General features: G+C 48.9%; 1 protein-coding gene across 2 annotated transcripts in view; it reads right to left on the bottom strand.

Annotated features, from left to right (window-relative positions):
* Positions 1 to 23867, bottom strand: part of SRCAP (Snf2 related CREBBP activator protein) — an 891636-nt gene that overhangs the window by 274999 nt on the left and 592770 nt on the right. The window contains exons 21-23 of one of the 2 annotated variants that reach the window (XM_033945009.1): positions 17607 to 17861; positions 7545 to 7709; positions 4779 to 5024 (exon numbers count right to left, since the gene is read on the bottom strand). In XM_033945009.1, the coding sequence (XP_033800900.1) occupies positions 4779 to 5024; positions 7545 to 7709; positions 17607 to 17861 (666 nt within the window). Of the gene's footprint in view, positions 1 to 4778; positions 5052 to 7544; positions 7710 to 17606; positions 17862 to 23867 lie in introns of both variants that reach the window. The other variant, XM_033945008.1, reaches the window with a different exon arrangement.

Here is a 23867-nt window from a genome sequence, read left to right as displayed (position 1 = left end):
GATAAGGAGGAGTGTTGAGGCTCCTGATGATGAGAAAAACACCAAGTAGAAAATCTAGTCCATTTTTGGTGATAGCATTGTCTAGTAGCAGGCTTCCGTGAAGTTTCCAAAACATCCCTCACAGCTTGAGAAAACTGTATAGGAGCTATGTTGAGAGGAACCAAGCTGTCAGGTGTAGAGACTCCAGGTTGGGATGAAGCAGAGATCCCTGATGCTGCGTAAGCAGCGAGGGAAAAACTGGTAGAAGGTAAGGCTCCCTGCTGCTGAGTTGAAGCAGAAGGGAGTACCAAGGTTGTCTGGGCCACAGAGGAGCAATCAGAATCATGGTGGCATGGTCGGACCTCAGCTTGACTAGTCTTTTGAATGAGGAAATGGAGGAAACGCATATAGAAAGAGATTCGTCCAGTCCAGAAGAAAAGCATCTGCCTCGAGGCGATGAGGAGTGTAGATCCTGGAGCAGAACTGAGGCAGTTTGAAGTTGTGGGGAGCCGCAAAGAGGTCTATTTGAGGCGTTCCCCACAGAGAGAAAAGATGATGAAGGGGCGTGGAATGGAGAGTCCATTCGTGAGGCTGGAGAAGACGACTCAAGTTGTCCGCTAAGGCATTGTCCACCCCCTGAATGTAGACAGCTTTGAGGAAGGTGTTGTGGCGAATTGCCCAATCCCAAACTTTCAGAGCTTCCTGACAGCGGGAGGCCGATCCCGTGCCTCCCTGTTTGTTGACATAATACATGGCAACTTGGTTGTCCGTGTGAATGAGGACTACACAGTCGTGAAGCAGATGTTGAAAAGCATTGAGAGCATTGAAGATCGCCCTGAGTTCCAGGAGATTGATGTGGCACTGGCAATCTGTACTGGTCCAATAGCCTTGAGTGCAAAGACCATCTAGATGAGCCCCCCAGCGTAAGTCGAAGAGTCGGTCGTGAGAACCTTCTGATGGGGGGGGGCGCGTGTGAAACAGTAAGCCTCTGGATAGATTGGAAGAGAGCATCCACCAGCGAAGAGACTGTGTCAGAGCAGGAGTGACCTGGATATGTCGAGACAGAGGGTCGGAAACCTGCGTCCATTGAGATGCCAGGGTCCACTGAGGAATTCCGAGGTGAAGTCTGGCAAAAAGAGTCATGTGTACTGTAGAGGCCATGTGGCCCAGAAGAACCATCATGTGTCTTGCCGAGATGGACGGACGAGATGACACCGAATGACAAAGGTGGAGAAGAGCTTCCAGACGCTGCTGAGGGAGGAACTTTGGATACTATCCAGAACAGCACCGATGAATGGAAGTCTGAGAAGGTTGAAGATGGGATTTTGGAAAGTTGATCTCGAATCCCAGACTCTGCAGGAACCAGATAGTCCACTGGGTCGCCAGGACGACTCCCTGAGACGTGGAATCCTTGATGAGCCAGTCGTCCAGGTAGGGAAACACCTGAAGACCATGGTTCCTGAGCGCTGCGGCCACCACTACCAGGCACTTGGTGAAGACTCTGGGTGACGAGGCCAGGCCGAAAGGGAGAACCCTGTATTGAAAATGCAGATTTCCCACTCGAAATCTGAGATACTGATGGGAGGCCGGATGGATGGGAATGTGAGTGTAGGTCTCCTTGAGATCCAGAGAACATAACCAGTCGTCCTGCTCGAGAAGGGGATACAGAGATGCCAGGGTAAGCATGCGAAAACTTTTCCTTGACCAGAAACTTGTTGAGCACCCTGAGATCCAAAATAGGACGCAGATCGCCCGTCTTCTTCAGAACAAGGAAGTACCGGGAGTAAAACCCCTGGTTGTGCTGAGCCAAAGGAACTGGCTCGATAGCTCAGAGCTGCAACAAAGCCTGAGCTTCCTGAAGAAGAAGGGCGGTCTGGGCAGAGGTGGAAGGATACTCTCTTGGAGGATGTTCTGGAGGAACTTGATGGAGCTGAAGACAGTATCCCTCCCTTATGATGGAAAGGACCCAGAAGTCGGTGGTAATAGTTGTCCATCGATGGTAAAAATGATGAAGACGACCTCCGATAGGGGGAAAAACGGGGAAGGGCAGAACAACTGATGTTATGCTCTCCAGAAGACAGTCAAAAAGGCTGAGGAGCCTTGGGCACAGCAGGTGGTTGAGGCTTCTGCTGCTTCTGGGGATGCTGCCTCTTGACAGGCTGACGAATGGAAGGAGCCTGTTTTGGTGGAAAACGCCGTTGGTAAATCAGAGGCGGGCGTGAAGGACGAGGAGGAGCAGGCTTAGGCTTAGGACAGAGAATAGATTGAAAGGACTTCTCATGGTCCGAAAGCTTCTTGGTCGCTGCCTCAATGGACTCATCAAAGAGATCAGTGCCAGCACAAGGGACATTAGCCAGCCTGTCCTATAGATTTGGGTCCATGTCGATGGTTCTGAACCACGCCAGGTGTCGCATGGCCACCGAGCAAGCAGCAGCCCGAGCAGACAGCTCAAAGGCATCATATGAAGATTGGAGCAATTGTAGCCGGAGTTGGGACAATGAGGCCAGAACTTCCTAGAATTCAAAATGTGCCCGAGGATCCATGTAGGCCATGAACTTAGGGAGGATGGACAGAAAAAACTCGAAATATGTAATGAAATGAAAATTATAGTTGAGGACTCTGGAGGTCATCATGGAGTTCTGGTAAATTCGACGACCAAATCTGTCCATCGTCTTGCCCTCCCTGCCCGGTGGAACAGTGGCATATACTTGAGCAGGGTGAGACCGCTTCAACGAAGATTCCACTAGAAGGGATTGATGGGAAAGTTGGGCACTATCAAACCCCTTATGATGAACCGTCCGGTATCTGGAATCCAATTTCCCCGGAACAGCTGGGATGGAATAGGGGGTTTCCAGACAGCGGACAAAGGTCTGATCCAGGAGCTTATGAAGACGAAGCTTGAGGAATTCAGCAGGAGGTTGAGGGAGATGCATGGTCTCGAGATACTCCTTGGAAAATTTGGACCCAGTGTCCAGTTGAATGTCCAAATCAGCTGCCATCTGCCGTAAAAAGGAAGAAAAAGACAGCTGGTCAGCTAAAGCCGGGCCTCGAGAGGGACTCGAGGACGTCGAGGCTTCTGGATCCAAGGAGGACGGGGATCTGGATGGGGAGAAAGACCGCACCGTGTCCTCGAGATCCAGTAGTGGAGGAGGCGAAGTAGCCGGTGGAGAATACTGAAGAAAAGGCTGCTTCCGATGAGGTGAGGCATGCCTGGATGAGTGCTTCAAAAAATGTCTCGATCGATGATGCGAGCTGTGTCTCGAAGCAGGCCTCAACAAATGAGGTGAATGTGTCTTCGCTGAGGCCCCCAGAGAGTGGATGGGGCTGGAAGCGGTGGATCGAAGTAGAGGTAGTTGGCTGGAAGAACCACGAGGCACTCGCAAAGACTCGAGCCCTTGCATCGAGTGGATAGGTTCCAAAAGAGGCACTCGCAAAGACTTTACTCCTTGCATCGAGTGAATCGGTTCCAATGGAGGCATGGACAAAGACTCTGCTCCTTGCAATGCATGCATCGATGCCAGACCAGACACTCACAGAGACTCTGCTCCCTGTAGAGAGTGTGCTGAGGCACAGGAGGCGGCTCGACCTCGCGGGAGACCTCCGCATGCCCAGGCTGGAGTTGAGAGAGAAGCTTTGGCCCCATTGTGGTAAAGAGCTGAATGAATTGCTTCTCTAGTAAGGTCTGGAACGAAGCCGGCAAGGATGGATCTGCGTCTCCAACGGGACCACCTGCACGGGCTTCGTGCTCCCTTGAGGCAGTGTGAGAGTGCTTGGACTTAGAAGCCTTGAGCACTACCGGGGTAATGGGCTGCTGTGCTATCTGACCTGAAGACAGAGCGGAAGGCACTGCAGCCGGCGTCGAAGACAGAGCCGGTACAAACGAGGCAGGTTTGATGAGGCTCGGAACAGCAAGTGTGGGAGCCTGAAGAGACTCGGATGAGGTCGATGGTGAAGCACCCTTCGATGATGAAAGCTCCATCAAAGACTCCATGCTGTAAAGCTGCTCCCACAAGATGCAAAGACGCTTGAAAGCACAGGCTGTAAGTGTTGAGCAAGGCCGGCACGATTTCGGGAGATGTTGAGGCCCAAGACACCAAAGACAGCATTGATGAGGGTCCGTCAGTGAAATCACGCTCTGGCACTTGGAACACTTTTTAAAACCGGTTGCAGACCGGGACATAGGCCAAAAAAGCTCCGCCACAAGATTGAAGCCGCGGGGCTGCGGCCACGTGGCCTGCCCAGTCGAACAGATGGAAGAAATTTTTTTTTTTTGAAAAACAAGAAAGAACGACGAAAATCAGCGATTATGAGAAAAATAACCCAAAACCGCGGACTTAAGAAGGCACAAGTGAAAATACTTCGCGCAGAGAATCGAAGACGGACTTCTTGGCGCTGCGAAAAAGTAAGAACTGAGGAGATATGCCCTACGCTGGGCGGGAAGGCACTCGCACATGCGCGGTGCGGGCAACTCGAAACTTCGAGTTTCTTCAAGCAAGACTGCTTGTGAGGCATCCGCATCGGGGCTCCGTTGAATCACGTCACCCACTTGTGAGAATACCTGCCTGCTTGTCCTGGGATAATGCAAATCATCCAGCCTGTTCTTTAACAGCCCTCAATAGCCAATTCCGCACCCAGACAACACCCTTCAGCACCTTCAGAAGGTGAACAATTATTCAGCTTCAATAAGAGCCGGTCATTAAACAAGCAATAATTATTGCCTCCTTACTTCCAACACATAACCTTGTAGAACCATCACACAAAATATTAGAAAACCAGAGAGAGGCAATGCAAGCTTTTACCTTGAGTGGCTGATGAAGGGACATTGAACCCAGCTGAAGTACTAAACGAAGCAGCAGCAGCACTGGGCAAGATGGCAGGCTGGTGACTGGAAGCCAGAGGTTGCAAGGCCATGGCCTGTACTCCCACCTGTGCTTGCCCGCTCTGTTGCAGCTGTGTTGTTGGTGACTGTAGTGGCTGCTGCTGCTGAGCCATGGCTTGGATCAGAGCCACTTGAGTGGGCGGGCTGATAATATGATGCTGACCCCCTGCAGACACCAGATGAACTACATTACCTGAAACAGAAAAAAAGCAAGGAAAGGAGCCAAAAAGAGCATGTGTACCAGCCAATAAAAGAACCTTAAAGAAAGAAAAATAATTAAAAAAAATATAAGTGAGGGACACTGAAATATAAGTGAAAGAATGAAAATAAGTAGGATAGGGAGAAACAGCTAAAGAACAAGAAGTAAAAAACAGTAAGCAGACAAATAGCAATAAAGGACAACAAAACAGCAAGAAGTGCAAAGCCATCAAAACAAGGCAATACAACCCAGAAGAGAGAAATATTTCTTGAGCTAGAAGACAAGACATAGAATATGTACTATTCAGGTGAAGACTAGTACCGTATTTTCACGTAGATAACGCGCACCCGTGTAAAACGCGCACACGGGTATAGCACGCGAAAAACAAATTTATGTACAGAAATTTTTATATACCGCGCACACCCGTATACCGCGCATGCTGCCCGACTCTCCTTTCACCCGCCCCGACTCTCCTCTGGCCACCCCGACTCTCCTTTCGCCCGCCCCGACTCTCCTCTCCCCCTTGAAGTCCTGTCCCCACCCTGAAAGCCTGATGCCCTCCCGATGTCCGATTCAACCCCCCCCCCCACAGGACCGCTCGCACCCCCACCCCGAAGGACTGCTCGCACGCACTCCCACCCGCACCCCCACCCTGAAGGACCGCTCGCACCCCCACAGCATCCCGACCCCCTCATCATGTAGAAGCTCCTACCGGTGTCCTGCTGCTTCCTCTTGGCGGTCCCGACTCCCCGACACGATCGGGGTAAGAGGGAGCTCAAGCCCTCTTGCCCCAGCCAACCGCGGCACCCCCAACACGATCGGGGCAAGAGGGAGCTCAAGCCCTCTTGCCCCAGCCAACTGCGACACCCCCGACACGATCGGGGCAAGAGGGAGCTCAAGACCTCTTGCCCCCCCGACACGATCGGGGCAAAAGGGAGCCCAAGCCCTCTTGCTCCGCCGACTCCCCAACTCCCCGACAGTATCGGGCCAGGAGGGAGCCCAAGTCCTTCCTGGCCCTGGCGACCCCCCCCCCCCCCGCTAGTTGTTTGGGCCAGGAGGGAGCCCAAACCCTCCTGGCCACGGCGACCTCTTACCCCCACCCCGCACTACATTATGGGCAGGAGGGATCCCAGGCCCTCCTGCCCTCGACGCAACCCCCCCTCCCCCCAACGACTGCCCCCCCCCAAGAACCTCCGACCGCCCCTTCAGCCGACCCGCGACCCCCCTGGCCGACCCCCACGACACCCCCACCCCCGTACCTTTGTGTAGTTGGCTGGACAGACAGAAGCCAAACCCGCCTGTCCGGCAGGCAGCCAACGACGGAATGAGGCCGGATTGGCCCATCCGTCCCAAAGCTCCGCCTACTGGTGGGGCCTAAGGCGCCTGGGCCAATCAGAATAGGCCCGGGAGCCTTAGGTCCCTCCTGGGGGCGGGGCCTTGGGCACATGGTCGGGTTGGGCCCATGTGCCTCAGGCCCCGCCCCCAGGTGGGACCTAAGGCTCCCGGGCCTATTCTGATTGGCCCAGGCGCCTTAGGCCCCACCAGTAGGCGGAGCTTTGGGACAGATGGGCCAATCCAGCCTCATTCCGTCGTTCAGGCGAGTTTGGCTCCCGTCTGTCCGGCCAACTACACAAAGGTACGGGAAAGGGGGGTGTGGGTGTCGTGGGGGTTCGGCCAGGGGGGTCGCGGGTCGGCTGGGGGGGCGGTCGGAGGTTCTTGGGGGGGGGCGGTCGTTGGGGGGAGGGGGGTTTGCGTCGAGGGCAGGAGGGCCTGGGATCCCTCCTGCCCGTAATGTAGTGCAGGGTGGGGGTAGGAGGTCGCCGTGGCCAGGAGGGTTTGGGCTCCCTCCTGGCCCGAACAACTAGCGGGGGGGGGGGGGGGTCGCCAGGGCCAGGAAGGACTTGGGCTCCCTCCTGGCCCGATACTGTCAGGGAGTTGGGGAGTCAGCGGAGCAAGAGGGCTTGGGCTCCCTTTTGCCCCAATCGTGTTGGGGAGTCGGGGGGGGCAAGAGGGCTTGAGCTCCCTCTTGCCCCGATCGTGTCGGGGGTGCCGCGGTTGGCTGGGGCAAGAGGGCTTGAGCTCCCTCTTGTCCCGATCGTGTCGGGTGTCGGGACCGCCAAGAGGAAGCAGCAGGACACCGGTAGGAGCTTCTACATGATGGGGGGGGTCGGGAGGCTGTGGGAGTGCGAGCGGTCCTTCAGGGTGGGGGTGCGGGTGGGAGTGCGTGCGAGCGGTCCTTCGGGGTGGGGGTGCGAGCGGTCCTGCGGGGGGGGGGGGGATGAATCGGACGTCGGGGGGGGGGGGGAACTATGTAAAAAAAATTTTGTACAACGCGCTCACGCGTATAACGTGCAAGGGTATGCGCGGTACGTAAAAACCACGTATAACGTGCGCGTTATATGCGAGAAAATAAGGTAATAAGAAACCACAAAGAACTGGCACTTTGGACAGAAGAAGATAAAAGAGAAAGCTGGATCAGCTGTTTACCTTGCAGTTGTCGAGGCAGGCCCATATTGACATGGCGCACTTGTGTTCCTGTCAAAGTCAACTTGTTGCCCTGCAGCTGGAATGTGATGGGTTTGTTGCCCTGCACTCCCTGAAGGGGCTTGTTTGCCAGAGATGCAAGCTGTGCAATGCTGACTACCTCACCAGCTGCATATATAAACAGAAAAAGGGAGACGTGAGCACACCTAATATAGCAATCCCTGCAATATCAATACACAGCAGTATACCTTATAACCCAAGCTCTTCTATCTGAAAACTCATTATGTGAAAAAATCATGATCTCTGACTAATGTGACCATTTATTTTTTTCATCAAAACAGGACATCTATTAATATTCAGTCCTACCCCATCCCGCCCCCAATTTCTTCCATTCATTTTTCATGTACACACAATATCTTATTTCATAATGGTAACCATAAAATTAAAAAAAAAACAAAGCACCCTATATGCAGAGAAAATGTTAATTATCATTTATATTTGGGGGGTTTTCAAAGATGTCACCTCAGTAACTATAAAAAAATAGACAAATATAGTGCAAAATATAGACAGCAGATATAAATTCTCAAAACTGACACATTTTGATCACTAAATTGAAAATAAAATCATTTTTCCTACCTTTGCTGTCTGGTGATTCATGAATCTCTGGTTGCGTTTCCTTCTGACTGTGCATCCTTTCTTTCTTTCTGCACTCAGGCCCAACAATTGTCCCTTTCTATTCCCTCCCTCCTTCCTTCCTATGTCCTTAGTGCCCCCAGTGCCTCCTTCCTATGTCCTTAGTGTCCCCAGCGCCTCCTTCCTATGTCCTTAGTGTCCCCAGCGCCTCCTTCCTATGTCCTTAGTGTCTCCAGCGCTTCCTTCCTATGTCCTTAGTGCCCCCAGATCCAGTGTCAGTTCTCCTTTGTACCTTTGTTCCTGGTCTCCCTCTCTCCCCCTCCTCTGTTATGATCTTGCTTCTCTATGCTCTTCCTCGGGGTCTCTCCCCCCTCTGTCTGCACCTCCCATAGTTCTGCTTCTGCCTCCTGTCTTTCCCCTTTGGTCCAGGCTTTTATCTCTCTAGTCTTTCTTCTACTTACAACCCCCCCCCCCTTTCTCTGCTTCTTTCTCTCCTTCCTTCCTCCCTCTCTCCTTCCTTCCTATGTCCCCTCTTCACTGCCTTCCAGCCTTTGTCACACTCCCTTCCCCATAGCCTGCCTGCCTGCCTCCCCCAAAGCCAGCCTACCTGCTGGCCTACTTCCCCCAAAGCCAACCTGCCTACCTCCCTCCCGCACCCGATTTCCACCACCCCCGATTCGCTGCTTGCCATCCAGAATCCTTCTTCCTTGACGTCACTTCTGATGTCGGAGAGGAAGTTCCGGGCCAGCCAATCACTGCCTGGCTGGCCCAGAACTTCCTCTCCGACGTCAGAATTGACATCGGGAAGAAGGATACTGGACGGCAAGCAGTGGCTGCGGACTGGGTGGGGATGGTTTGAATCGGCGCTTCGAGACGCTATCCCTGAAAACGGGACATTTCGGTGTCCCGAAGCTGTGTGTGGGGACAATGGGACAGGGAATCAAAAAACGGAACGTATGGTCACCTTATCTCTGACCAGTGGTCTGTATTCAAAAAGCTTATCTGGAAATAGGTTAGCTTCATATATTCCATTAGAAATAAAAACTTCCCATTACCTGAAATTCTTTTAGTAGGCAACTCCCATTACTCAGACAAATCCATTTTCTGTAACAAGCCTAGTTCCAATCATTCTGGATAAAAAGTTATCTAATGTACCAACTTACTGGGAGATGCAGATTAGAAAACAGTGTACAATGCTGTGGATCCCTACACTGAAATCACGCTCTAACAATATACTTCACACCATATAAGTGACTGCTGAAAAGTTCTCAGGCCAACCAAGAATAGAATGAAACGGAGCCATGAAACTTACAAGTTATTCCACACTTATCTTGACACATTTCATTTCAATGATATGAAAAATGAGGACAAGGAATACCCAAAATAGAAAGGCTGAATTGCTAGATATACTACCAAGACACAGAGTAGAGATACTCCAAGGCTAAAGCCCCCACAACTAGCACTTAGATACCAAGAATAATATAAAGCAGAGCTATGAGGTTCAAGTACCATTTGAATTGCTAAATTAAAAACCAGTCTACAGTAGATAAATAAAAAACCAAATTGAAGCTCATTGTGGATTAAGCCACCAATATAGAGGATACATTGTGAGGATAAGAAAGTATGAACACCAATACAGGGCACATAAAATATTGTGAAGCTGAACCTTAGAAAAGTACTGAGGAAATGAAGTTAAGATGGTGAGGAACTGAATTGTAAAGACACTGATCAGCTAAAGTAGCCACTGACAACAATAACTAAAATATAAACACTGAGGAGAAACTCCACTGAATTAGATCAGAAGCCCCTCTGCTCTTGAGAAGTGGCAGAACAGTTTACATTGATTTTTGTTGTTTTTTTAAATTCTTTATTCATTTTTGCATATTACAACAAGTGTATTAGATAAAATCATATGAACTTATAAATACACACTTGATTAACTCTCATATAACTATAGTGAACTACTACTGTAGAGCTGAAATGGATAAGAACCTCTTCAATGTAGAAAACAAATCAAAAATATACAGGTTCCACATGCAATTGAATTGGTATTCAACAAGAGGAAAAGACCTCAGAAGCCTGCACCATAAAGAATATTCAATTCTAACAATGGTTTCTCAGCAGGACAGGCTCTCTATCATTGGTCTCAAAAACCTCTCGTATCCGATTAACAAAAACTTTTCAATTGTGTATTCAACACATCACTTTTTAATCGGTAATGTAATCGATAATGTAATGCACTTATCTGGATTAGTGATAAGGGGGGGGAGGGGAAGAGAGGTTGGTTGGATTGTGGCAGTGCAGCAGGAGAGAGTGGGCATCTCTCCTGCTGCCGGGGGGTGGTCGGGTTGCGGCGATTAGTGCAGCAGGAGAGAGTAGGCATCTCTCCTGCTGCAGAAGGGTTAGGGGTGTTGTGATGCAGCGGAGATCTCTCCCGCTGTTGCTGTGTTTTTGTTTTTTTTTTATTTTGGGCTGCGCTGACAGCAGCATTTTTTCTGTGCATGTGCCCATCAACGAAGGGCACATACAAATTAGGAAATCTTCGCTGCTATCCGCCGACCTCATTTGCATATGCAATTTTTTAAGAATGTCTCGGGTTTTTAGATTCGGTATCTATACGGATGTGTTAGCAGACCGTCAATTTTTAACGTGGATTTTTGAAAATCCTGCTCTCAGTTGACATTCAAACAAAATGATTATTAACTGACCATTTCTCTTTAGACTTTGCAACACACTAAAAGAATAAACCATTATGAGAAAATTATATGGGGTAAAACTGAAGCTAGCGTATATCAGTTTCATATAACTTCCCAATTAGACTTTTCAAATATTGGTCAATTGGAATGAAACTAATAAATATTCTAGATTAGGGGTGCCCAATACGTCAATTGCGATCGACCGGTTGATCTCTCAGGCAACAGGAGTCGAACGCGGAGCCATGCGGTTCCCCTTCTCTTTTTTTCCCCTTCTGACCGGCGTGCAATTAATTCACCTTGTGGAGAACGCCGGCCAATCATAATTCCCTTCATTTTTTTCCCCTCCTGACTGGCATCCAATTAATCCGCCTCTTGGAGAACGCTGGCCAATCAGAGTGCTGGTAGGGCAGGGTTAGAAGGTCGGCATGGGATGGAGCTTAGTGCCTACTACGCCAAACAGAAGCGGTACGCAGGTGTTTGGGCAACCAGGAGAAGTGCTTCTAGCTCTGGGCGGTTTGTTGCTTGTCCAAGCGCCTGTTATGGTAAGAGCCGATGTTGGGAATAGTGCTGCCCGATTCAAATCGATTCGATTCGGTGACTGACCTTCCCTCCTTGCCCCCTAAAGCAGGACCGGCAGCACTGCCTCTTGCTGGCCAGCCGCTCCTGCTTTAGAGGGCGAGGGAGGAGGGTCATTTGGGAAGTGCTGTGGCGTTCAGCTTTCCCCCTGGCCTCTCGCGCATCCCTTTACCTAATTCCAGCAAGGAGCAGCCTGCAGAGAGGATTGCCGGTACTTCATAGGCAGAGGTACGTCAGAGGCAGGATCGCGGCAGAGGGAAGACAGCTCCTGAGGCCTATGGCAACCTGCAAGGATCGCTAAAGTACCGATGATCTTCTGTGTAGGCTGCTTCCTGCTGGAATTAGGTAAAGGGATGTGCGGGAGGTCAGGGATGAACACAAAGGCCTTCTGGGGTGGAGACCAGGCCTTCGGGGGGGGGGGGGTGTGCAGGCCTTCAGGGGTGGAGATACAGGCCTTCGGGGGGGGGGGTGTGGGACAGGCAGGGAAAGAGAAAGAATCAGGGAAGTGGAGAAATCGGCGCAATGGCTTGGGGGGGCAAAGGGAGAGAGAAAGAAAGACAGGCAGGCAGGGAGGAGAGAGAACGAAAGACAGAAATAAAGAGGGGGCGGGGGAGAGAGATAGACAGGCAGAAATAAAAAGGGGGGCAAGGAGAGAGAGAAAGAAAGAGACAGAAAGAAAAGGGGAGGGGGCAGAAAGAAAGGAAAAAAGAAATATTGGATTTATAGAAGAAGGAAGTGCAACTAGAGACTCGTGAAATCACCAGACAAAAAGGTAGGAAAAATGATTTTATTTTAAATTTAGTGATCAAAATCTGTCCGTTTTGAGAATTTATTTCTGCTGTCTATATTTTGCAGAATGGCCCCCTTTTACTAAACCGTGATAGTGGTTTTTAGTTTTGGAAGCTGCGAGGGGCATTCAGCGCAGCTCCCTGCGCTAAAAACTGCTATCACGGTTTAGTAAAAGGGTAGGGGGTATATTTGTCTATTTTTGTATAGTTGTTACTAAGGTGACATTGCATATTTTAAAGTCATCTGCCTTGACCTCTGAAAAAAATCCCCAAATACAAATGATAATTAACATTTTCTCTGCGTACAGTGTGCTTTGTGTTTTTTTAAAATTTTATTGTTGGTAGATCATTTTGACTTCGTCATTTTAAAAGTAGCTTTCAAGCCAAAAAAGTATGGGCACTCCTGTTCTAGATGAAATTGTGCCATTAAAATCCAAATTTAGACTCTCTTGAAACCCCCCCCCCCAATCATACGCCATGATTTTCCAAAGATTTTCTTAAATTGAAGAGACCAGGTCATTATTTTAAACAAAGTTGAAAATTAAATAAAGAGAAATAATAAAGTCTTGGGGTAAATATTGCCTACAGTTAATAGTATCCCTTATAAAATCATCAAGTCCAGCTTTCAGAAAGGCAAAAATCAACAAGATCGGAGCCAAAAAAGGGCCCACCTGGTCCTGAGCGCACCAATGTTAGAATGCCTTTCACGCTTTAGTGCAAGCAAAAATTGTGGACAACTTCTTACACTAGAGAAGTGTGTCAATAACTACAGCAGAATAACCTTTGTGTTCTAAGGACGCATGCTCAAGAGCCATGCGGTAATAGTAAAGCGACTTTGGTCCTCCATGGAGACTGGATCCTGTGTAAGCAGGTCTAGATGGGCGCTCAGCCGAAGGTCGCAACCCTTGCAAAGATGCATCAGATCTGCGTACCACGGTCTATGAGGCCAATCTAGAGCCACCAGAATGACGCTGCTCAGATGGACCGTGATCTGCCAAACAACTCGGCCATCATGAGCCAGGGAGGAAAGACATACAGGAGAATCCCCTGAGGCCACAGCTGCACTAGAGCATTGAGACCCTTGCTTCTAGGCTTGGATTTTCAACTGAAGAAACAATCTGCTTTCTTGTTGTTTGCTGTGACCCCGAGGTCAAAGCAGGGTCAGCCCCAGCACCATACTATGGGTCAGAACACTGCTCCTGACAGGGCCCACTTGCCCGGATCCAGTCTGTCTGCTGAGGAAGTCGGCTTGAACATTTTTGACTCCCGCTACATGTACTGCCGATAGTGCCCGGAGGTGATGTTCCACCCATAGAAACAGAAGGCAAGCTTCATGAGCCAGAAGGGTGCTTTTAGTCTCTCCTTGACGATTGCCATAGGCTTCTGCAATCGAATCACAAAGCCAGCCCAATATATCTCAGCTCTAACTGGTTGTTTGACTATTTCCTCTGAGATGTGTCCAACTTTCCTGAGTGGGACAACGTTTGCAGTGGGCTGGCATCTGTCATCACTACAATCCAGGAGGAAATCTGCAGCACAACGCCACTGCAGAGCGACTACCGGAGAAGCCACCAATTCATGCTGGCCCAAACCTCTAAAGTTCAGGGAAGAAACGAATGTAAAGCATCCCTGTACGGAGCCCAGTGAGAGAGTAAGGCATGCTGGAGAGGATTCATGTGCGCTCTCGCCCATGGCACTACATATATTGTGGCTACCACGGACCCCTCAATATAGTCCCACACAGAAGGAGCCAGCAACTCCAGAAAGGAAGAAATCTGGGCACACAGTTTCAGTCTCTGGAAGATAGACATGGCTCACAGCCATGTTGAAGAGAACACCCAGATTTTCCAGAGACTGTGTGGGCATCAGCATGCTTTTTCTGTAGTTCACAATCCAACCCAGGTCCTCTAGCACCTGGATCACCTGATCCACCATGCACTGTCCCTTTGCCAACGAGGGAGCTCTGATCAGCCACAGACCCATTTTTTTTCAGGTAAGCTGCTACAACCATCATCACCTTGGTGAAGGTACAGGGAACTGTTGCCAGCTTAAAGAGCAGAGCCGAGAACTGGAAAAGCTGTTCCAGGACATAAAACCGCTAGAATATGCAGTGGGCCTGAAAAATCAGAATGTGCAAGTAGGCTTCTATGAGATCCAGCAAAGCAAGCAACTCTGCCAGGGCACCATTGCAATGACCAATCGCACTGTTTCCATGCGAAAGTGTGGAACTTTGAGAGCTGCATTCATGTGCTGAAGATTCAGAATAGGTCTCCAATCTTTGGGGCCTTTCTTTGGCACAATAAAGTATATAGAGTATCTGCTTGAGCCCGAGAGTTTGGGCAGCACCGGCTCCATAGCTTGAATATCCAGCAAGTGTTGAACAGTGGCTTGAACTTTTAGCGTCTTGTCGGGCTGACTCGTGGGAGAGTCCACAAACCAGTCCGTCAGAGATCGGGTAAATTTCAGCTTGTAGCCCAACCAAATAATGTCCAAGACCCACTGGTTGGACGAAATGCGAACCCAGCCAGACAAATGCTAAGTCTGCCACTTATCTGAAGAGGGACATCCCTCTACCTGGCATCATTGCACCTTTTTGGCAGAGGGTCAGGACAGGAAGTAGAAGGCTGTAGCTGGCACACCTAGGCAAATCTCTGCGAAGTGGCACTCAAATACTGTCAGGATTGCTGGGAGCCATGAAAATTAGAGCGACCAGAACCTCTAGAGGTCCTGGATCTACTGTCAGGTAGGGTCTTAGGGTGACGATCCACCACAGAATTTATGAGGTTGTCCAGGCCCTTGCCAAAGCAATACGTAACTGCCCCTTAAAGGGAAGTCTAAACAAAGTAGCCTTGGAAGCAGAATCACCAGCCCATTGCCTGTTCCAGAGCATCCTGAGGACAGAAATGCAATACACAGACACCTTTACCAAAATTTACATAAGGTCATACAAGGAGGAGGATCCACAGCCTCACTCTCCAGCATGCACAGTTGAGAAACACTCAAGTGTGTGTGACAAAGGATGCCGCTGAAGCAGCCTTTATGCCTAAAGTTCTGCATCTAAAAGTCTCCGGAGGACCACATCCACACGGTGAGCCTGCATCTCTTTAAGCACCACACTACCTTTACTGGGTAAAGAGATGCACTTAGTCAATTGTGCAACCAAAGAATCCACCTAGGCTGATCCAGAAGCTGCTGGCACTCTTGTACCAGAGGATACTACTACTACTATTCATTATTTCTATAGTGCTACCAGACACACACAGCACTGCACAAAGAATAAGAAAACATTCCCTGCTCGAAAGAGCTTACAATCTAAACAAGCTAGACATGGCCCTCGCAATCTTAAGGGCTAACTTTCGAAGAATCAAATTGCTCGGAAATCAGGGTGACAGGGAAAGGTGGAAGAATGCGAGCACACACCACACAGCCAGGAAGAAGTAGATGGAGCCAGCTGAATGACTAAATTCAACTCTTGCAAAGACTCCAAAATAAGATTTGGTAAAGCCGCAGACTTAAACGCAAAACCGTGGGATCATCCCCAGTTTCCAAAACCCTAGAATGATCCACAGATCCAGAACATAGTCCCTAATCTCCTGTCTCAGGAAGAACTGCACCTGTAAATAAGGGGTCAGCAAGCTGGTTATCAACATCAGCATCCCCCAGATCAGGATCAGGCAGAACAGGTACAGCGGCTGACTGAGATGAGGACGTGCCCATTGAAGCTATGCCACTAATGCATCTGAGGTGGAGAGGGACTGTGCAGGGGAAGAATGTTTCATAAATTCAGAGAAAACCTCCAGCTCCATGGATGTAGAGTCACCATTTGATAACTTAACTTTGCATTTCTTAAATTACATAGAGTCCACAGCCAGGCACACGGAACTAGTAGCCGTTCCAAGACCCGAAAATAAAGAAGGCCGCCACACTTGGCTAGCCAAGCATTTGGTCACCATTTTCAAAATGGGAGAGGCTAAGCTGGACGCTGCCGCCTCTCCAGGGCATGCCACATAGTACAAAAACGCTCTTAAAGCAGCAAATCTGCACAATCTTGGCAAGAATTCACATCAAGAGAGCCCAAGGACTCCATCCCAATAAGATTGGAGGCAAAAATTGCAGTTTTGGAGAAGCAGGGAGCTTGGGAGGGGGGGGGGGAAGATCGCTAAAAATCCATGATGGCCACCATTAAAATTGCAGGATTTTTTAGGAGGGGGACATGAAGAAACCCTCAAAACTTCAAGTTTCAAACCTCCCCCGATTCACCTCGCAGGCATTCTTTACTCACTGTGACCTGTGCTGAAAATGTGTTGCAGCTTGCCTCAGCTCTCTTTCAGTAGCTGGAATCGGAAAATCACTGCCTCATGCAGGGAATGCCTTTGCAATGCTGATCTTCGGATTGCCAGTCAGACCAACATCGGTGCATGGCGCATTTGCCAATTTGTTTCATATACCAGAAACCCTGAGCCAGTTCAATCACCCAGCTTCAGTGGCTAGTGCAGCTGCTCTTAAAGCGGTGTCATATGAATCAAATGATGGTAAATAAGATATGTTGTGCATTCATGCAAGGCATATAAAACTGATGATTTAGCTTCATGTTCAATCAACTCAAAGAAATATAGAGAAATGTGAAATTGGGTTTGCAAATCATGCAAGTAACATATTCAGGAATTATTATTTTTTTTTTTTTAAACTGTGTCTAAAAGCTTGTGATCTTTCCCAGGTGGAGCACTTGTAAAAGAACGAGTACTTTTGGAACACTGGAGAGCAGACAGCACCACTACGGAATGCTGGTGCGATAGCTGCAATTTGGTAAGATCTAGGAGAAACAGTAAAATCTGTTTTACTCCTTGAGATTTTGCTAGGTATTGGTGACCCAAGTAGACACTGCTGGAATAGTAAGTATAAAAGCATTGAAGTAGCCCAAGAAAAAGGGAATCACCTTTGTTTTGTCTGATTTTCTCTATCACTGTAAAAAATGGAGGAACACTGCCACTACATCATTTCATTGTTGGACTAGGAAAACTGCCATAAAAACAGAAGATCCCTTGAGAAGAGGATCCAACTGCCTGTTTCATGAGAGTTGTACGAATCCAGAGTATGTCTCAAATCACCAGAGATAGATTGAGTAGATCTAAGTTAAATAATTAAGACCAAGAGTTGGGGGAGCACTCACATACTTAAGGATTTTTCCAGACTCAGGTCTGGGAGAGCAGATTTGACTTGGAACCATAAAAAATGATGTCTCCCATATTTGGCCAATATCTGGCTTGTTCATGGCAACAAATCCCTTCCCATCAATGAGTGGCCCCTCTCTTCCTGATCTGCCTATCTCCAACAGCTATGTGCCATGTATAAAGAGCATTGTGGATACTCACAGGGTAGACGGGCTTGCATGTCTGGGGATAAGATGACTCGCTGCTGCATGGTGCCTCCTGCTGAAGGAAAGGTGTACCCTGGAAGCACTGGTGTCGATTTCATTGTCCCAACAACTGTGCTGGTAGATGTCACTGCAGTACTCGACCTCACTGTGGCCATAGTGCTGGGCTTCACACCAGTTGCTCCCAAAGGGCTGGAGAGAGGAGGAGTGAGAGGCTGTGGCACTGCTTGTACTAGCTGAGAAGCAGGAAAGACTAAGATGAGAAGAGAAACAGGAAATGGGTTAAGAACCAGCATATATCCACTGCAGTTCTCTCTTTGACAGTCTTACTTACAAGGAAGCTCAACCTCCGATGCTCAAAATGATTCTCTGGAGCTTTTACAAATCCCTGTAGCAGCCACTGAGAACCCTATGCAAATGCATTTCAAATAAGAATTTAAATGAGCACTCCTTGTAATTCTCAAAATGGAACACCCACCTCTTACCATGCAAAATGGCAGATTAGAAATAGAATGAAAACTAGAGTAGCCATCCTCTGTTGCTTTTCCTTTATTTAAAAATCGGAGCAACAGTCTTTTCCAAGTCATCAGATAGCTCTCCTTTTTTGAAGAGACAAATTAACAAAATACATTCTGATTGCTATAAGGAAGACTAGGTTATTACCTCGATAATCTTTCCAGTATAAAGAGACATGAATCTTGACCTGTGGGTTATTCTCTTTTATCTGTGAGGTTTGCAAGAGGAATCACCTACTGCTTTTCAGCTCTACCTCCTTATATTAAGTGGCCAGTGACCCATCTCCTCGGTTCATACCAAAGCAGTTGATCACCCCTAGACGAGGGGACCTCCCTGACCAAGTGAGGTCTTTCTGCTCTGCAATAAAGACAATTAATTAGACCTCATGAAACATAATACAAGGTGGTCCCAAACAAGCCACCTACCTGAGTGCAACTAGCACTAATATTTATACAGCTGTTATAAACTCTACCACGGGATTTTGTCATAGTGATCTATTGCAAAATTTATTGTACTTGGATAACAGCCAAAAACAATTATCTTCATTCTCCTTTTGCTGCTCCAAGACAAGCATTTGAAGACAAATATATATGTCTAAGACAGGAAGAAGGCTTAGCTGACATCTATAACAGGGAGACTCACATTTATTTATACTGGAAAGAAGAATCTCGAGGTAAGAACATAATCTTCCCATCCAATGCAAAAGAGATCCAGGTCTTGGTCAGTGGGACATACCAAAGCTGTCCCCTGTCTAGGGTGGGGCAGATGAGCCGGCTGCTAGCACCGAGGACCCAAATGTGTCGTCCATTTGCTCCACCACATCTACTCTGTAAACTTTTGTGAAAGTATGGAGAGTGGACAATATAGCTGCCTTATAATCTCCTTGGATGGTACTGTCTGCGTTTCTGCCCATGAGGAATCCACACTTTTGGAGGAATATGCCTTCACACAGATTGATGGCTGTTTAACATAGCCGACATAGGCAGACAAAATAACCATGCAGATCCATCTGGAAACAAAAGCCTTGGAGGCTGGCATTCCCAGTCTGCCAGGACTAGTGAGCACAAAAAATTATTTGAAAGATGAAAATCATGTCACCTCTAGATAAGGGAAAACTCTCCTCACAGTCTCTTCAAAACTTTGTCCTTTTTCTTTACATCTATAGTAGGAAAAGATGGACCTTTTGATTGAGATGGAACGCCAACACCACCTTTGGCAGAAAAGAAGGTACCGTGCGTAAAGCCACCCCCACCTCTGTAAATGTAAGGAACGACACTCTGTTACAGAGCCTGATGTTCTGAACCCCTTCTAGCAGAGGAGATAGCTACAAAAAAACCTTCTTGATGGTCAAATCCCTCAGTTACACCTCCTGCAAGGGCTTGTATGGGGCTTTACTGAGGGGCCCATAGCACAATGTGAAGATTTCATGGAAGGATGCAATTGCAATGCTCCCTTCCAAAACCTGTACACATCTGGATGGGAAGGCAAAGAGCCTTTCTCCAGATGGGTTCTAAAGCACGAGAGGCTTTACCTTGAGGATGCCAACCGCTAGACCTTGTTTGAGACCACCTGAAGAAATAATAGGACTACGGAAATTGGAGCCCAAAAAGGCTTTACCATCTGTTCAGTACAACAGCGTTGAAATGTCTTCCAAGCCTTAACATAGCCTGTGACCATAGTTACTACAGCTTCTGTCAATATGTTCCGAGTGAAAAAAATTTCCTCCTATTGGTTTTAAAAGTATTTCCCTGTAACACCCTCTTTGTAATTTTTGATGGAGTGAATAATTGATCCACTTTTATGTTTTACTCCACTCAGGATTTTGTAGACTTCAAGCACATCTCCTCCTCAGCAGTCTCTTTTCCAAGCTGAAGAGCCTAACCTTTTAAGTCTTTCCTCAAACGAGAGGAGTTCCATCCCCTTTATCATCTTGGTCACTCTTCTTTGAACCTTTTCTAGCAAAGCTATATCTTTCTTGAGATAAGGAGACCAGAATTGAATGCAATACTCCAGATGAGGTTGCACCATGGAGCAATACAGGGGCATTATAACATTCTTAGTCATGTTAACCATCTCTTTTTAATAATTCCTAGCATCCCTTTTGCTTTTTTGACCGCTGCTGCACATTGGGCGGAAGCTTTCATCGTATTGTCTACAATGATACCCAGATCCTTTTCTTGGACCCTAGCATCCGATAAGTGATTTGGGTTATTCTTCCCAATGTGCATCACTTTGTATTTGTCCACATTAAATTTCATCTGACACTTGGACACTCAGTCTTCCAATTTCCTAAGTCTGCCTGCAACTTTTCACAATCTGCATGTGTTTTAACAACTTTGAACAGTTTAGTGTCATCTGCAAATTTAATCACCTCATCTGTTGTTCCAATTTCCAGATCATTTATACATAAGTTAAATAGCACCGGTCCCAGTACAGACTACAGAATGACACGGGGAAAAAAATATGTACCCGTCTTCGCCCCATCCCTGCGAGCTCAGTCCCCGTCCCATCCCCACAAACCATCTGATCCCATCCGCACAAACCATCTCCCTTCTGCGCTTCTATTTTTCCCATTTTTAATATCTCCCCTCTGTATCTGTATACTCCCTTTTATGTCCGGCATTGCCCCCCTGTGTCCATATACCATCCCTCTGTATCTCCCCTTTATGTCTCTGTCCCTATGCCCCCATGCACATAAAGCACAGTTACTTACCGTAACATGTGTTATCCAGGGACAGCAGGCATATATCAGTGTTCCCGCTAAGCTGCGCTGGCGTGCGCTGGCGCACAAAATATTACATCGCAGCGCACAAGTTTCACGTCACAGCGCACACTCGAGCGGAGGTGAGAGGAAGCGGCGGCGGTCTGCCCTGATCGCCTAAGATGCAGCAGCGGCGGCTCCTTTCATGATCCCCGTAAATTACGGGGATGCCGCCGCTGCTGCATCTTAGGCGATCAGGGCAGACCGCCGCCGCTTCCTCTCACCTCCGCTCGAGTGTGCGCTGTGACGTGAAACTTGTGCGCTGCGATGTAATATTTTGTGCGCCAGCGCACGCCAGCGCAGCTTAGCGGGAACACTGATTCTCACATGTGGGTGACGTCATCTACGGAGCCCCAGCGCGGACAGCTTTTCAAGCAAACTTGATTGAAGTTTCAAGTTTGCTACACTGCACCACGCATGTGCATGCCTTCTTGCCCACTAGAGGGCGCATCCCCACCTCGTGGTCCTCAGTTCCATAACCAGCAAAGAAGCCATCCCCGGGGAGGAGGGCGGGTTGTGAGAATATATGCCTGCTGTCCCTGGATAACACCTGTTACGGTAAGTAACTGTGCTTTATCCCAGGACAAGCAGGCATGATATTCTCACATGTGGGTGACCTCCAAGCCAACCAAAAAAGGGCAGGTGGGAGGATGGCAATTTAGGAAAACAGGTTACGTAACACCGACTGGCCAAACCGGCCGTCGCTTCTGGACAAAGTGTCCAGACAGTAGTGGGAGGTGAACGTATGAACCGAAGACCAAGTGACAGCTTTACATATGTCCTCCACAGGGGTAGACCGGAGGAAAGCAACAGAAGCTGCCATAGCCCTGACCTTATGCCCCGTGACTCGACCATGGAGAGTGAGACCAGCCTGAGCGTAGCAAAAAGAAATACAAGCAGCGAGCCAGTTGGACAAGGTGCGCTTGGAAACACGATGTCCCAGCCGATTAGGATCAAAGGACAAGAATAATTGAGGAACCTTCCGATAAGACTTGGTACGTTGGAGATAAAAAGCCAACGCCCTCTTACAGTCCAGCGTGTGAAGAGCCGCCTCACCAGGATGAGAGTGGGGCTTCGGGAAGAACACCGGAAGGACAATAGACTGATTGAGGTGGAAATCAGACACAACCTTAGGTAGAAATTTGGGATGGGTGCGAAGAACCACCTTGTCATGATGGAACACAGTAAAGGGCGGGTCCGCAACCAAAGCCTGAAGCTCACTAATTCGACGAGCAGACGTGAGCGCAATTAAAAAGATCACTTTCCAAGTGAGAAACTTCGGAAGAGACTTGTCAATTGGCTCAAAGGGAGGTTTCATCAGCTGAGCCAAGACCACATTCAGATCCCAAACTACCGGAGGAGGTTTCAGAAGAGGATTAACATGAACTAAACCCTTCATGAAACGAACCACTAGAGGATGAAGAGAGAGAGAACGTCCCTCTAGATGCCGATGGAAAGCAGCAATAGCACTAAGATGCACCCGGATGGAAGTTGTCTTCAGCCCAGACTGGGACAAATGCGGCAAATATTCCAGAACCGAAGACACCGGAACCAAATTGGGGTCCAGATGATGTGAGGTACACCATGATACAAATCTGGTCCACTTCTGCGAATAAAAAAGCCGAGTCGAGGCCTTGCGCGAGGCTTCCAACACCTCCCGGACCGCCGGAGTCAGGGGGAAAGGAACCAAGCCGTCAGATGCAATGACGGAAGATTGGGATGCAACAGCGAACCCCGACTCTGAGACAGCAGAGAGGGAAAAACTGGCAGAAGTAGAGGCTCCCTGGCACTGAGTTGAAGGAGCAGGGAAAACCAGTGCTGACGAGGCCAACGTGGCGCTATGAAAATCATAGTTGCTCCGGATGACTTGAGGTGAACCAACGTCCTCAATATCAGAGGAAAAGGAGGAAACGCATAAAGGAATCTCCCTCCCCAGTCGAGAAGAAAGGCATCTGCCTCGAGACGGTCCTGGGAGTACATCCGGGAACAATAGAGGGGCAGTTTGCAAGTCTCGGGGGAGGCAAACAGATCCACCTGAGGAGTTCCCCAGCGGTCGAAGACCTCGCGCAGAACCTGGGAGTTCAATGACCACTTGTGCGGCTGGAGAAGCCGACTGAGCCTGTCCGCCAGGCAATTCTGTTCTCTTTGGATGTAAACCGCACGTAGGAAGATGTTCTGGGAGACCGCCCATTCCCAAAGGCGCAGGACTTCCTGGCACAGGGCCCAAGAACCCGTTCCCCCTTGTTTGTTCACATAATACATCGCCACCTGGTTGTCCGTACGCACGAGGACTACCTGGTCGCGGAGCAGGTAGCCGAACGCTCGAGCCGCCAGAAAAATGGCCCGAAGCTCCAACACATTGATGTGACAAAGACGGTCCTCCGCCGACCATAGACCCTGGGTCCGCAGACCGTCGAGATGAGCCCCCCACGCGTATTCCGAGGAATCCGTGGTCAGGACCTTGCGATGCGGCGGAACGAGAAAGAGCAAACCCCCGGAAAGATTGGAAGAGTTTGTCCACCAACGGAGCGAGCGTCTCAAAGAGGGAGTCACCGTTATCGGGCAAGAGAGTGGATCGCAATCCTGACGCCATTGGGAGGCCAAGGTCCACTGAGGAAGCCTCAGATGCAATCGGGCGAACGGAGTGACATGGACCGTCGACGCCATGTGGCCCAGAAGCACCAACATGCGATGAGCAGAAACTGCGGGCATCCTCGAAACCTGGCGACTCAATCGAAGCAGGGCCTGCAACCGAGGAGGAGGAAGGAAGGAACGGAGGCGAACCGTGTCCAGCACGGCTCCGATAAACTGAAGGGATTGAGTCGGGCTCAACTGAGACTTGGGGAAGTTCACCTCGAACCCCAGACGTTGAAGGAAGATGATAGTCTGTCGGGTCACTGAGATAACCCCCTCCCTGGTGGAGGCCTTGATTAGCCAATTGTCCAGGTAGGGAAAGACCTGGAGCCCCTGCGATCTCAGGGC

The sequence above is a fragment of the Geotrypetes seraphini genome, chromosome 5 (assembly GCF_902459505.1).
Source record: "Geotrypetes seraphini chromosome 5, aGeoSer1.1, whole genome shotgun sequence".
In the NCBI taxonomy this organism is placed as follows: Eukaryota; Metazoa; Chordata; class Amphibia; order Gymnophiona; family Dermophiidae; genus Geotrypetes; species Geotrypetes seraphini.
The sequence above is the reverse complement of the archived record's forward strand: the minus strand, read 5'-3'. Positions and strand labels throughout refer to the sequence as shown.